General features: G+C 44.4%; 1 protein-coding gene across 1 annotated transcript in view; it reads left to right on the top strand.

Annotated features, from left to right (window-relative positions):
- The window catches only part of bahcc1b (BAH domain and coiled-coil containing 1b), a 58,292-nt gene that overhangs the window by 2,169 nt on the left and 41,123 nt on the right, over window positions 1-15,000 (top strand). Inside the window, exon 2 of the mRNA XM_037081919.1 lies at window positions 1,946-2,281. Coding sequence (XP_036937814.1) covers window positions 2,110-2,281 — 172 coding nt within the window. The 5' untranslated portion in view covers window positions 1,946-2,109. The remainder of the gene's footprint in view (window positions 1-1,945; window positions 2,282-15,000) is intronic.

Genomic DNA, 15,000 nt, shown 5'->3' with positions numbered 1-15,000 from the left:
GAGAGAGAGAGAGAGAGATTGCATTATTACAGCATACTCGCACTTTTGAGGGAAACCTTTGAGATATTCGCGTGTTTTGGGTATTTTTACGCTTTGGACGCGTCCCGTCAGAGCTGCCGAACTTTGAGACCCCCACCCCCCCTTCTCCACCTCCTTCTCTCCCAAACACAATTCCCTGAAAGTTGGGAGTCCTTGAGACCAAGCTCGTCCGTATGCGTGTGTGTGTGTGTGTGTGTATGTGCTGCCCGTATTCTCACGTACTTCACGATCCCCTACCACCACCACCCCCCTTTTGGTCCACCAGAGCATTTGATATTTTCTTTGTTCCTTTATCGTTGATTCCTGGGAGGTGCTATCAGCATCTACAGAGCGCTAGATGGACGTGCCATGCATTGAGAGGCCTAATAGATGGACTGCTGAGGTGTGTTTGGAGAACGCAGGCGCCCTTCGCTCTCCCCTATCTGAGCGTCACACGGAGCCCTATTTAAGTAAATGACCCGGGCTATAAGGCATACATATAAAGTCGATGATTTCCTAGTCTATTTCACTGTTTATTGCCCCGCTCCCCTCGCACCGGAGCATAAAGGTGATTTGATTTGTGTTTGTGATTACAGTGTAGCCCTAACATGTACTGTACGTGTAGCGGAGACGCATGGGGGCCACCGCTGCTGACTCCTAGAAATGGCTGTTTCAGCGCCCCGTTTCCATTAACAAGCAGCGCCAACAACACAAGGGTCCCGGTTACTGTAAAGAAAATCAGGAAATGAGTACCAAAAAAAAAAAAAAAACAAGACAAAAAAACCCCAGCGATCAGTAGAGTCAGATTTCATTTATAAAAGCTGTACATCAAACACTATTGATCCAACGCTGAAACGTGTGTGTGTGTGTGTGTGTGTGTGTGGCTGCTGGATCTTATATCAACCCGGTGTTTTATCGCCTCTTTTTTTTTTTCCTCAAATAAAAACAGGAATCAAGCCTATCTTGTAAAGTGACATAACGACGTGTTAAATATTAAATAGACGCACCGGTGAGTCAGATTTTGTATTAATTTTTTTTTATAACACCTGCGTTTACGTTAACAAATAATAATAATAATAATAATAATAATAATAATAATAATAATAATAAATCGTCATTCAGAGCTGGAGACGCGCGTTTATTCCAGTTTTTGGTGGCGAACATACTTGAGGGTTCAAATGATAAATGACATTTTCTTCATATTTTAATGCAAATACCCCCTCCAACACACACACACACACACACACACACACGGGTCCAGCTTGTTTATGACCAGCCCTTGTTCAATCTACACTCTTAACAGCTCGTCCTTCATGGAGGGAAAAAAAGGGCTCCTCGCCGCTGTGAACTCTTGTACTGTATATGCACCATTTGTTTGTACCTGAGCCAAATCTCCCCCTTTCCTTTTCCCATTCTTTTCGCTGATAAAGAAAGCTCCCGTGTGCGTTATTTGCATCGTGTTCGGTCACAGGATGAGGAGGAGGAGGCGGTGGTGGTGGTGGTGGTGGTGGAGGAGGAGGAGGAGGAGGAGGAGGAGGAGGAGCAGGGAGGGGAGGGGGGGAGCAAAGACTCCTCTGTTGGGGCCAACGATGTAGTGCAGGGGTAAATCCACATAAACTCAGTTCAGCCACCTTTTTTTATCTGCAGGACAGACTTTACTCACCTTCCTCTGTTGGCGTAAATCGCCCCTTAAATGAATCGCTGAGACAAAGCGGTGAGAATAATATGTAAATGTGGTCTATTCCAGCGCTTTTTCTTTTTTCTTTCTTTTTTTTTGGTCAAATTTGAATTGCTTTTGTGAACGCTGGTTGTTTGTCTAAACGTGAACAGCGACTGTCTCCCAGTTCAGCCTTTTCTTCTGCACTACATCCCTGGCTGGCTCATTATTGTCAGCGCTTTGACGTGTCTCCTGCTCTCTCTTTTGTAGGACATGACGGGGACTCAGTTTCTGCCCTGCAAAGCCAAAACTCCGCTCAATGCGAGGGGAGCCCGAAGTTCATAAAAAGGGATTATTTGCATCTGGCTGCCTGAGACCTTCGGTGCCTCCGGATTTTACTTTGGATTTGGGATTTATCGGTTCTTCTCACCGGGATGGAAAGCCGAGATTTCGCTCCACCGCACCACCTCCTGACGGAGCGGAGCGCGTTGGTTCACAGCGCCGCGTCCCGGATGGCGCCAGGCGGCCACGGCTCCGTGCAGCACCCCGCTCACTTCCAGCCGGGGAAATACTACTCATCCCACCTCTCCATGGGTCCGCACTCAGGTCAGTTGTGAACGCTGCTGCTTCTCGCGTGTATGAACGGCGAATGTGTTTGGAGGAAAAAAAGAAAAAAGTCAGTTCCTGTCTTTTGTCTGAAGCATATGTTCTCCATATTCCAAACTTGGGACGCTCTGTGGGACGAACTAGAATTTACTGTGGAAGGAAATTGCTCAGATTTTGTGGGCATTTAGAAATTAGCGCAGCAAAAAAAAAAAAAGAAAAGAAAGAAAAGAAAAAAAGGCGCATGACACGTTAAAGAGTTTTATGTTTTACTGAATTTAATGAACTGTTTATGACTTGGGCCGCGTGTAACACCTGAAAATAAAAATAATAATAATAATAATTTAGCAGTTTCAGCCTCGCGTAAAAGCAAAGAAATATGGAACGTGTCTGGAAACGTCTCTCTTGGCCTCTTTGGCAAATTAGATTAACTTTTTTTAAATTTACGGCACACCGCCAGCTCTTGTTTGAAATGATTTTTTTAAGATATATTCTGGGATTACTCGCTCCCATCACACAGGGATTATCAGGCGTTTCCTGTAGCGTAATCTTGTCACAGATTTATATGGTTTCATCAATTAGCAAAGTACTAATCATTGTCATTTGGTGTAATTAATTGGAATTGGGTAATTCCACTGCTTATATTTCCCATTAAACAATAAATTAAGAGCCATTAGCTGAGCGCTTCCCCGGTTTCTGCTGTTGTGTGGCTCCAAGATGCACGGTGGTGGTTTTGGGTCTGCTGGGCACATGATGGTTTGTACTGGTCACAAACTGGGGGTCAAAGACGAAGAAGAAGACGACGAAGAGGTGGTGATGGTGGCGGTGATGGGGGGGGTGAGTGGAGGGGAGCTCTGGCTAATAGAGGTGCGGGTAATACCAGAAAATCCGGTTTCTATATTGAGCGGGGACGTGACGGGGTGCGAATGGGTTGACAGTGCATGCATTAGATTTAACAAGTAGCTTTGGTATCCTGTCTCAATAGGAGGGGGTGGAGGGGTGTGTGTGTGTGTGTGTGTGTGTGTGTGTGTGTGTGTGGAGAGGGAGAAAGAAAGAAAGCCTCTGCTCGAAATCATACAGTGTCTATACACTGGACTAACTGGATGAATGTGAACGTGCCCGATGAGAAATCTCATTAATTATCATTTGCGAATGCAGCGGGTTCTTTAAATAGACGCTGGGACTCGCGGCCCTGTGAATGATATCGTCTGCTGTGTGTAGGATCCACACATCCTCTGTCTCCACTTATTTGCATATTCATTAGTTTTTACACAGCAGCAGAGACGATGCACACGTCCAGTCCGGCCATTTGAACTCTCACAATTTAGAACAAAATTCGTATATTTTTTATTTTATTTATTTTTACACATTTCCGGTGAGGACATTGAACGCGGCACAGATATGGAAAGCTGAAGCAATCTGGACGTATGGTGCATTCGAGGTCCCGGGTCCGGGTCCGGACCTGGCTGCTTCGTGCCCGGGTTAAAAGAATAATATTTTTTGTTACGACCTTGTTTTGTCTTCAGAAACGTTCTCAAACGCTTCAGGACTCTGAAGAGCACGTGTGCAGATTTAAATCTACAATTTTTTATTTATTTATTTTTTTACTGTAAATGTACAGATTACATATGCTTTTATTTTTTAAAATCAATTTACAATTTGAGTAGTTTATGTGGCAGTGAATGATTTATATATATTAATTTTCATAATTGAAAAACTTTTTAAATCTACTCTGAAAAGTGACATATTTATTGCCACTATGTCTAATAAACGTGTTAATGTAAACTGATTTTAAACTAAATATAATATAGTATATATTATGCTGAAATACAACCAAGCTTTATTGTATGATACATATTATATAATTTACATAATTATAGCTGAATTTTATACTACATTTAAATATATTCTAAGATAACTCGGGGGTAATTCATTCCATATTGATAAAATATTTTATATAATTCATGAGACATTTAGCCGCAGGTCTCCTTTGAATCTGGCTCAAAGGATCGCACCAAAAATATGCCCGTGTCATTTTTTTTGAACCTCCAACCGATGCTGGGATTGCTTCCACAAACACACATCTGACTTGCATAACGATTTAAACAGATTATCCTCCACTTTGACTGATACTGCTACTCACTGACATGTATTATGGTCCAATTTAAAAATGATTCTGCGACGTTGAGGGGGGGGGGCGTAGTAATGCGGAGTGATAATGCTATTGAAATATATTCAAGAGGGCCTCTCACTGGGTCTCAAGGTGCATGACACTGTATTGAGATTCCAGATATCCAGACTCTCCATGCATGTCCCTGATGGGGTTTTGACTGACATGATGGGCATAGAGGATTGTTGTTTTGGGATGGGGGGTTGGGGTACGTGTGTGTGTGTGTGTGTGCGTGTTTGCTGGGAGGTTAGGATGGGGGTTACCTTTGTGCTCGCCCCCCTTAGAGATTCAGAAAGCTGTATGCCTGGCCCTAGGCCTCGGCGCAGGGGGTAGATATGATGTTGGGTTGGCCATACCGGGGCAGAAGGGGGGTTTACTACGGGGGGTTTGTTTCAGATCTTTGGAAAGAGACACACACACTCTTTTTTTTTTTACCTTCTCACAAGACCAAACTGGGTGTGTATCACTTACAGATATTCAAAGTAAGAAAAAAAAGAGGGGGAAAAAAAGCGCTCTCTCGTTCCTCCTGTTTCTTCATATCCTGGAAAACCTGCGATCCATCAATTTGCCGAAGCCTCTTATTTAGATCAGCATGGTGTCTGCTTGAATATGGTCACGCTTGACAAGGTGATGGAATGACAGCCGCATACCAACGCCATAAGACGCAGCCCCCATTTGATAAAAACCCCACAATGATATTACACAGGCGTTTAGATTACTGATAGGAGCGGTGGGAAAGCCTTTGTCTCTCTGTCTGTCTTGCTCTCCATCCCCTCCCTGTTTCACTGCTTTGCTTTTATTACAATCTCTCTCTCTCTCTCTCTTTCTTCCCCCTTTTCTGTGATGTTAGCCCCCTGGGCAGTAGTTGTGCAAGTGTGTGTGTGTGCGTGCGTGTGTGTGTGTGTGTGTGATTAAGGTTAGGTTTAGCCTGCAGTAGCACAGGTGTGCAGTATTATGGAGGGCGTGGCAGAGCTTGTCATTGAACAGGTGTGTTACTTCCCAGACAGCAGACGGTTTTTGTTTACATGGCTGTGTATGGGTGAGAGCGTTGTGTGTATGTGTGTGGGTGTGTGTGTGTATGTGTGTGACCTAGTAGTACAGACAAAAAGAGCCTACATTCGTGCTACATGTGTGCACACACGCACAGCTGTGCACACATACTGTACACACACAGGGCTTCTCTCCTAAGCTGCTTGTGTTTTGGCCTTTGAAAAAAGTAATAAACCATAATCAGAGTGTTTTGGTTGAACTAGATAACCTCTCTGCCTCGTCTCTCTTTCTTTTCTCTCAGTTTCATGACCTTTTTCTTCTACTTCTTCCTCCCCTCCTTTCTTTCCAGTTCAGTCTTGTTAGTGAGGCAAAAGATCCCGCAGTTAGATTCTGCGTTTGGTTGCTATAAAAGTGTGCGTGTCTATGTGGTGTGTGTGTGTGCGCATGTGTGTGCGTGTGTGTTGCATGCTGCCGCCCTGTCCATTCATCACGGAGCTGTCAGTAATATCTCTCATCTCTTGGAAGTTTGTCGGCTCCGGCTTTGATCGTCATGGCAGCACAGACGAGACACGCCCCCTCACCCTCCTACCTGCACACACCTTCACACACAAACAGCTCATGTGACGTGGAGAGAAAATATGAGTGTGTGTGTGTGAACATGAGTTTGGAAGTTTCTGTTTGTGTGTGTGTGTTCTTGTAGAGGGCTGTGGTTTGAACCTTACAAAGATGTGTGTGTGTGTAGGGCGCTGATTCTATTAAAAGGCAACGGTGAGGGATGAAAGAAAAGGCAGATAGAAAAGGGTGAAAAAGAGAATATGAGCATGTAAATGATCGATGGATGGTGCAGGGGGAGAGGAGGAGGAGGAGGAGGAGGAGGAGCAGAGGGAGTAGAGAGGCTGAATGTTTCCACCTGGTTGGTAATCCAGTCAGATTACCACCGCCTGACGGCACCCACTGGCCGTCATCCCCGACTCCTCAGCCTGCCGTCTCTCCACTGCCTCTCGAGAGTGCGAGAGAGTGAAAGCCAGAGGGGGGGAGGATGCTTGCCCGTGTGTATGTGTGTGTGTGTGTGTGTGTGTGTGTGAGATGAGTCAGCAGTGGATGGGTCTCAGACAGACCCATCCCGCCTCCGCCCCTCACCTCGCCAGAGCTACCCAGGGTACAAGGGGCACATCCAGGGTGCAGCGTGCAAGACGACCCCCTGCGTGGAGGAGACAGCTGGTGGAGGCTGCAGCCAGCCGAGCTGCGATAGGACGCAGGAGCGGAGTGCAAACTGTCGATTCAATTAAAAAAGATAAATATACCAAAAATTCAACTGGATTACAACTTATTACTTATTACTTACTAATGATTATTTCCCTCGTTGATTAATCTCATACGATGAATCAATTAGTTGAATATTGTGAAGAATGCACATCAATTCCAACCAGCAGTCCAAAAAAACCCCAAAGACTTTCATTTGAATCACCTCTAACCTTGATTTATTCTCATGAATGACAAACAAAACTGCAAATCCTCACATTTAAGAAGATGTAACCCACCAATGTTTGACATTTGCACATGAAAAATGACTGAAGTGGTTAATGAATTTCCAAAATAGTGTGGGAATATTTCTCGTGTGATTGCGACTTCTACCTTTGTAAAACTTACATGTCACTATTTGTTACTGATTGTTGATAATATGACTCCTTAGCGGTTTTGAATGTAATGGGGATATTTAGGACAGTTTAAAGGTCAAGCTTGAGCTTGTTGTGACTAATACAAATGTCACAATAGCCGTATCATTCGCTGTCTTAAACCCAAAGATTCTTCTTTAACTGTTAGAAACTGTAAAAAAAATAAAAAAATAAAAAAATAATGATAATAAATAATAAGATGCTGGAGCAGCCAGATGTTTGACACTGTTGCTTAAAAAATGACTGACAAGATTAATCGATTTTCAGAATAGTTGGTGAGTCATTTTCCCGTGATTGCAACCTCTGGCTTTGTTCAAACGGGCATGTACATTTTTGTTACTGATTGTGAATAATAACACGTGTATCCTTTGCAGTTTTGCATGTAACAGGCAAATGTGTGATAGTTTAAAGGTGAAAAACTTGAGCTTGCTGTGTCTACACTTGTAGGTGTCTTGCCGCATGAATGTCTGTAAATTAAAATTCATCCAAACACACTCCATCTACATACTCTTGTAAAAATCACATTTGGCAAACACACCTTCTTTAGTCAGCCTCTAAATATCATACACACGATTTCACAGCCACATTGGCGCTGCACTTATCTAACAAAAAAAAACAAAAAAAAAAACCAAACCCAAAAAGTTGAAATGAAATATGCAGCAAGGCCAAAGAAATCAGTTAAATGAGTCTGTCGGTTGCGAAATTTTGTTGACGCATTAACGGCATTAAGCCATTAAGTCATTAAGTAAAGTCATTAAAGTCATTTCCATTACAAATGAGTCTCCTGCGTGCGCTTTTGATATTTCAAGCAACACTATGGTGCACCGTTTGAATATATTCCTCAGTGTTTCGCCGCGTCTAATCAAATTGACCTTGCGGTAACTGTGACCGAGACTGAAAGGTCACATCAGTGGGAAAGATTTTTAAAAAAGTAAAAAAAAATAAACAAAGAAAATTGAATGCATTAAACCGGAGCTCTTCTTCATACGCGGAGTGAAGCGTGCGTTTGTTCTGGAGCACATTTGCCGCGGTGACAGAAGACTTTTGTCTCATCTCCAACTCTCATCCAACATGTGAACAGCTGCTTATTGTCGGTAGCAGTGATTTGAAGGGAGCGGGGGGGGGGGCTGCGTTCGGTTGCGACATCTCCGGGGTGTGAACACACACCACCATCTGATGACTTGGCATGTGAATGGAGAGCGCCAGACTTCCTGTGTCCATGTGCTCTTTTCTCACTCCCTCTCTCTCCCCTCTTCCCCCTTTCTTCTTCTTCTTCTTCTTCTTCTTCTTCTTCTTCCTCCTTCTTCGCCCTGTCCCTCTCACTGGGCCCAAAAGAAAAAAAAAATTCCTCCCCTCGCCTGCCTTTGCTCCTCGCTCCTCTTTTAACAACATGCTCGCCCTCCCTCTTCCTCCTCTCCTTCTGCTTCCCTCTTTCACTTCCCCCCTTCACTCTGCGCTTTTTTTTTCGAGTGGTCCTCCAGCCTCTCCTTCCTCCTCCCCCCCACTCCTCTCCCTCGCTCCTCTCTTCACGATCGAACCCCCACCACCTCCTCTTACATCCAGCTCCCTTCTCTGTCTAAACTCCCCGCACGCCCATTGCCTCCTCTCGTTGCGAGCAGACCAGCCTCTCTCTCTCTCTCTCTCTCTCTCTCTCGGCACTCCTCCTATTTCTGTCTCGATTTCAGCCGGCTTCCTCTCCTCTTTCCACGTTGCCTCATTTGTATCACCCACCTCTCTTTCTTGCCTCACCCCCTCCCTCCCCACAACCATTCGGCCGGTTGTTAACGGGCCCGTCCCGGTGCTGCTCGGCCCACGGCCAACTCACTAAATCAGAAACGATTGGAAGGATTTGGCAAGAGGGAGTGAGAGCTCAGCGCGCCGCCTTTAGAAGTCAGAGAAACGAGAGAAAAATGACATTTTAAACAGCCCGCAAAACACAAGGCTAAAACAGCTTCTTACCCTGCGCAGGAGGAGGGGAGTGTGTGTGTGTGTGTCTCTGCGTGTGTGTTCGCATTAAACGTGTTTTAAATGTGGCTGGTATTCACGCTATGAATGCACGAGGAAGAGAGTGGACATTGGTGTGTGTGTGTGTGTGTGTGTGTTTGCAGACACTATAATTCCCTGCTATTTTATGGCTCTCCGCTGCTTCAGAAGGGGTCAAGGCAATCCCCCTGTTTACGCGACGTGACAGGGAGGTGACATCACTTAGCGAAAGGGTGGGGGGTGGGGGGGCAGACATGATGTCACAGTCTCGCCACATCCACAGGTCTGCGCACCCCCCCCCCCCCCCCCCCCACACACACACACCTGAAAACAGCAACCACGGCAACCCCTTATCGCAGGCCGGCGGCCGACACCTGAGCCGGGGCTCGCTCCTCTCCCCCGTCTCGGGGTCACGTTTATGCCTGACTCATCGTCACTCGAGCTGACTCGCCTCGACTCAGCCGGGGCCCTCTGCCTCTCCCCTCGGCTGTTGTGTTTTTCAGCCCCTCCATTCGATTCATTTCAGCTCTGTTTGGCTCATTCATATTGTAATGGCCTCCATTCAGGCGGGTCTGTGTCCAGTTTGTTTTGCTGTCAGTGGGGCTCAGATGGATGGAGGGGGCCGGCAGGTTCATCTGGAGGTGAGGTTAAAGAAGGCAGAGTGGTTGGACTGCCTCTCCCCCCACCTCCACCTCCACCACCTCCACCTCCACCACCTTTCCTGAATCTAAGAGAGCTGTGAGGTACTTCTTTCTTTTTCTTTTTTTTTTTTTCTGAGTCACGCTGCTGCTGCTGTGGATGCTGCCGGTGTGGCAGAGACTGAACAGACAAGAGAATGTGCCGTGAAAGACAGCTAATGTGCTCTTAAATAAGAAAAATAGGTGCATATGTGCGCGTGTGTGTGTTTGTGACGTGGAGAAAAAGAGAGTATGAGAAAAAAGGGGGAGAAGCAGCTGTGTGGAACAGCATGGATCGTTACACAGTGACACACATGAAAGCATTAAGTATATTCAGGAGGCTTCGTTGAATATACATGGAGCTGTGTGTGCAGCTTCGTACGTATGTGTGTGTGTGTGTGTGTGTGTGTGTGTGTGTGAGAGAGAGAATCCCCTCCCATGCTCTTGCCCGGGCTGAGAGTAGTGAGAAAGAAAACAAGGAAAGAGAGCACGAGAGAGAGAGAGAGCGAGAGAGAGGGAAGAAAACAAAACACACCAAAAAAAACAACAAAGATCCGTCATCAGTCATTCATGGCTAATCAGTCTCGTGGGACGCACACACACACACACACACACACACACACACACACACACACACACACACACACACACTCTCAGTCACACAGTGCTGAGGTCCTAATCCTACTGGGACTGCTTGTGCCTGTGTGTGCGCCTGTCTAAATTTTGGATCCAGGCTGATTAGAAGCAAACTCTCTCTCTCTCTCTCTCTCTCTCTTCTCCTCCACGTCTTTGATTGCTGGTAAAGTGTCTCTTCTCCTTCTCTCTATTTTTTCCTCTTTTGTCTCTTTAATAACCGCCTACTGTCTTCTCCGCTCGTTTTGATGTGTGTTTCTGTAATGTTTGGAAGCATGTGTGCATGCATAATATAGGGGACGTCTTTTGTGTGTGCGAGTGCGCACTTATCTCTGCGCAGTCGGCCCATGTTTTATCGGCTCTTCCGTTTTGTTTCAGCTTTGTCTCTTTTTTTTTTTCTTTTTTACTTAAATCAGATCAGTTTTAGTGGCATGGATGTTAGTGTTGTTGCCAAAGCTTAATTACATATTACTGAATACAATGTATTATCACAAGAATACATACATAATCTGGAGAAGACAAACATCTTAAAAACGTGCCACGCTGATGCACACTGTGCAGCAAAGAGCTCATCCCAGTATGTCAGGAACCTCATGCAAATGTTTTGTTTTTTTTCTGATTGCTGGACACACAGTTCTGAGCTTAACACATATCACAATACAAAACAACATTTATTTCATAGCATGTGTCTACGTGTCGTAATCCCCCAGGCTGTGTTTTTTTTCTTCTGTTTTTTTGTGGCTGTCAAGGAGAGAAAGCTATTACAATAGTGTTTTAGATTTTAAGACAAATAATGAAAGCCTGAAACTGCTATGTTGGCCAATCACAGATGCATCAGTATCCGTGTATATGTGTAAGTGTAAATGCACCATTATGAAAAATAAAAACTCTGGTAATTATTGAATAGTGCAGGACCTTTGTTTAAAGGTGCACCCTGTAATTTTGGGGAAGGTGGGGAAGGAGGTGAAAGATCGTTACTGACTGACAATTTTTTTTTTTATGATTAAAGAAACCAAATAAACAAACTGTCTTTGCTTTCATGACTGAGTAACCTTGTTACACAAAGTGACTTTAAAGGACAACACAATTTCATACTGCTTCATTTTGCTTATCTGTGGCGGACCCTGCCACCTCTCTAGTGTCCAACAGTGTTCCGGGGACCTAATTTGCCTCAGAGAACAGCTTGTTTATTCACTTGTGGAAAAAATAAGGATTTCTGAGTTTGTATAATTACCTCATTAATATTGTGAATATTAAAATGCTGACTTTTAATTTCTCCTCCTAAACTGCATAGTGCCCCTTTAAGGGTTTATTTATATTGATGGGGTGTATTTATTTGCACTTACTTCCCTCTTCATGTGAGTTGAATTAAATTCAGCGGTTTCAAAAGGAAAAATACCAAACATTTGTTGGTTCTAGCTCCCCCCGCTTCATATCACCATCACTTGAATATGTTTAGGTGGTGGGGTGTTCGTTCACGAAAGGCATTTTTGACATTTCATAGACTTAAATGATCAAATTGAATAATAGGGAAAATAATTGGCAGACTAATAGACAATGAAAATAATTGTTAGCTGCAGCCTTGAAATCTTTTTTCAGCCTCTTTTTTATTATTCTTTCCTTTATTTGTTTTCCTTTCCACCCCTTTCATTTCCTTCCTCTTTATTTCCTCTCTGTGGATCTCTCCAATAATCTTTTATTCCTGTGTAAATATGACAGCAATGAGAGAATATAAAGAATGGAAAAGCCACGCTGAAATAAGGTCAGACTAGGTTATTCTCACCTGCTTTCTTTCCCCCTCTCACTTCGTCACAGGCTCCTATTCTCCCTCCCTCCTTCCCTCTCTCTCTCTCCTCTGCTCGCTCCCTTTCTGCCTCTCTCTCGTGCTCACTGTCTGCTGATCCCACTCTTCTCTCTTGTTCTCCGCTCCCTCTCTCTCTCTCTCTTACTCACACACATACGTACAAACACACTGGCACACACAATGACTGTCTGACTCACACACACACACACACAGACACACACACACACACACACACACACCAATATACTCACGCTGACACCTGCATGTCGAGCCGTTGAGGGTCTAATTTAAGTAAAGTGCTTCTCTAGGAACCACAACCCCTCAACTCACGATGATGGAGGGTGATACGGTGCAGCGTGGTTGAACACACACATACAGTTATACATAGACGCACACATACAGACTTCCTGCTCCGGTGATACGGAGATATGACTCTCCGTTTGTGTGGGATTGAAGGAAGCACTGTAGATGGCTTGTACGTAGCATACTGTAATAATAATGTGATATTTGATCCCTCCCCGTTGGGAAACTCACCTTTTTTCCTGGGCTGCTGGCAGATCAGACTGCAGGGGTCAGTTACAGCCGGTGGCTGGGCTGGGAGGGATTCAGTGTCTTGCTCAAGGACACTTCAGCAGGGTGGATGCTGGCTGGCTGACATGGATACCCCTGAATCTGGGTCTGCTGGTTTAAAGGATGTTGCCCCGCTGCTCCGCTTCTGCCGCGTAGGTGTGTTTGTTTCCACTGGAGCTGGAGCTAACTTTAGCTGAGAAGCTGCGCCGCTGCTGCGATTCTGAGGCCGCAATCACAAACCGTCATGGAAAAAATAGCAGGAAGGAGTTTTTTGGCTTTCGTTAAGTTTAGTCTATGATAAAACTTAAGTCAAACCCCAGCCAAATACTTCAATTACTTCACTGCAAAGGATAAAGGGACTCCTGATGGCAAGGCTCGATCTAAATCTGTGGAAGCTTCATTTGTTTTGACAATATTCTGGCTTATATTTTTAGGCTACATGGCAATACACAGTATATATATCCCCTTTCTTGACATTTTGATAACTCCTCAAGGCACTTGGACTTAATGGACTGGGCGACAAAATCAACAGTATTGTAGGGACGACAGATGGTACTACAAAACGTTAATAATGATTACGTCAATGTTATGAATTATAGTCACTATGGACGAGTACTTGACATCAGTCTTGTGAGTTCAGATCAAATTCTAAGAAGATATATAGTCTCAGTTCACGATGATGTACACTCTCACCACAATAGATTAACTATAGTCCATCAAAGTCATTTTATCTGCTGTTGCTATTGTAGCACATTGTGTGGAGCTTTTTAATGTTTAGCAAAGAGATGCTAATCTACACATCCATCTGTTGCAGGGCAACATTAGCCTCATTTGGAGACATGTTTGTGTGCACCTGATGACTGTCAATCTAAGAACTGCTTTCTTTTATTTTTAGTCTCCACCAACTCCTTATCAAATTAACTGTCTCTTCAGCTGCTGAATGCTCCGCTACGTTCACCAGCTGGTTTTCTAAAGTTGTCTGTCTGCTGCTTGGAGTTAAGCAAAGTAGTGAACACTCGGTTTTTTTTGGAGCTCTGTAGCTGAAAACTGTTGCTGTAGCTTGAAATGATGCAGTGTGAGTGAAATGAAACAGTAACATTTCAATTATCCCACTTTGCTGATTTGTTTACATTGTTAGCAAAAAGATGCCCACCTACTCGTCCAGCATTTACGGAGTAACATTGGCTTCAACATTGTGTTTGTCTGCACCTGATGACTCTCAGTCTCTTAATCACTTTCTTTTAGCTCTATTTTTGGTCTCCACCAGCTCCTTAGCAAAGTATCAGCCCCCTTCAGCTGTTAAATGCTCCGCTACGTTCACCAGCTAGCCGCTCACTTTTCCTGTCGGCCATTTGATGTCAGGCCAGGAGTGTACAGTGAGCTTTGAAAGGTTCGTTGGCTGGGGAAAAAAAAAAATGCAAAAGCACACGGTAGAGCTAATGGCAACACGATTCTCACTGAGTTTGTCACTCTGAGCCACACCTTTCACACACAAGTAGTTACGTGATCATTTGTTGATATACAAATATTGATTATATCTGGTTTACAGGATCTGTTGGTTGATACGAATATGCAAACCAACAGAAGTGTTCCTGCCGGTCTGCTGACAGAGCGCAGCGATGTTGAAATTGCTCTTTAATGATAATATTACATTTAATTACAGAGGGTAAAGTTTTGCTCAACCCTTACAGACTTATTGACTGATGAACTTTATAGGTATCGCTTGCTGTCATCCACCTGCAATCGTCTCCTGCGTGGTTCCCTTTTATAATATATTATAACTAATTATGCCAAATATTGAACAGTTGCACCACACAGTCAGCGTAAATGATAAACGTCTACTGTCATGGTTTCTGTAATAGTGAGTTGATCAGTAACAGGGTCAGATGATGCAGCACTCAGTAACAGTGTGTAATAGGAACTGTTGTAATAAATAACCAGAAAATGGTAAATGTTGATCGGTGGTGAACCCGTATTGTGTTTGAACTTCATGTAACTCATGGAGAGACACATGTTTACCTGTTCATCTCCGTCTCCACTCTGCTCTCTGCTCGCGGTGACGTGTTCTCTGTCACGCTCACGTTGGGCTCTTCCTGGTGCCACGACCCCCCTGGTGTATTTCAGCCAGCAGCAGGCACATGCACCGACAAATCATCGCAGGCGGTGTGTATGTGTGTGTGTGTGTGTGTGTGTGTTTGCTGTGGCTGCACACTGAATGG

Source organism: Acanthopagrus latus, chromosome 20 (genome assembly GCF_904848185.1).
Source record: "Acanthopagrus latus isolate v.2019 chromosome 20, fAcaLat1.1, whole genome shotgun sequence".
Taxonomy (NCBI): Eukaryota; Metazoa; Chordata; class Actinopteri; order Spariformes; family Sparidae; genus Acanthopagrus; species Acanthopagrus latus.
This window is presented reverse-complemented; position numbering and strand designations above follow the sequence as displayed.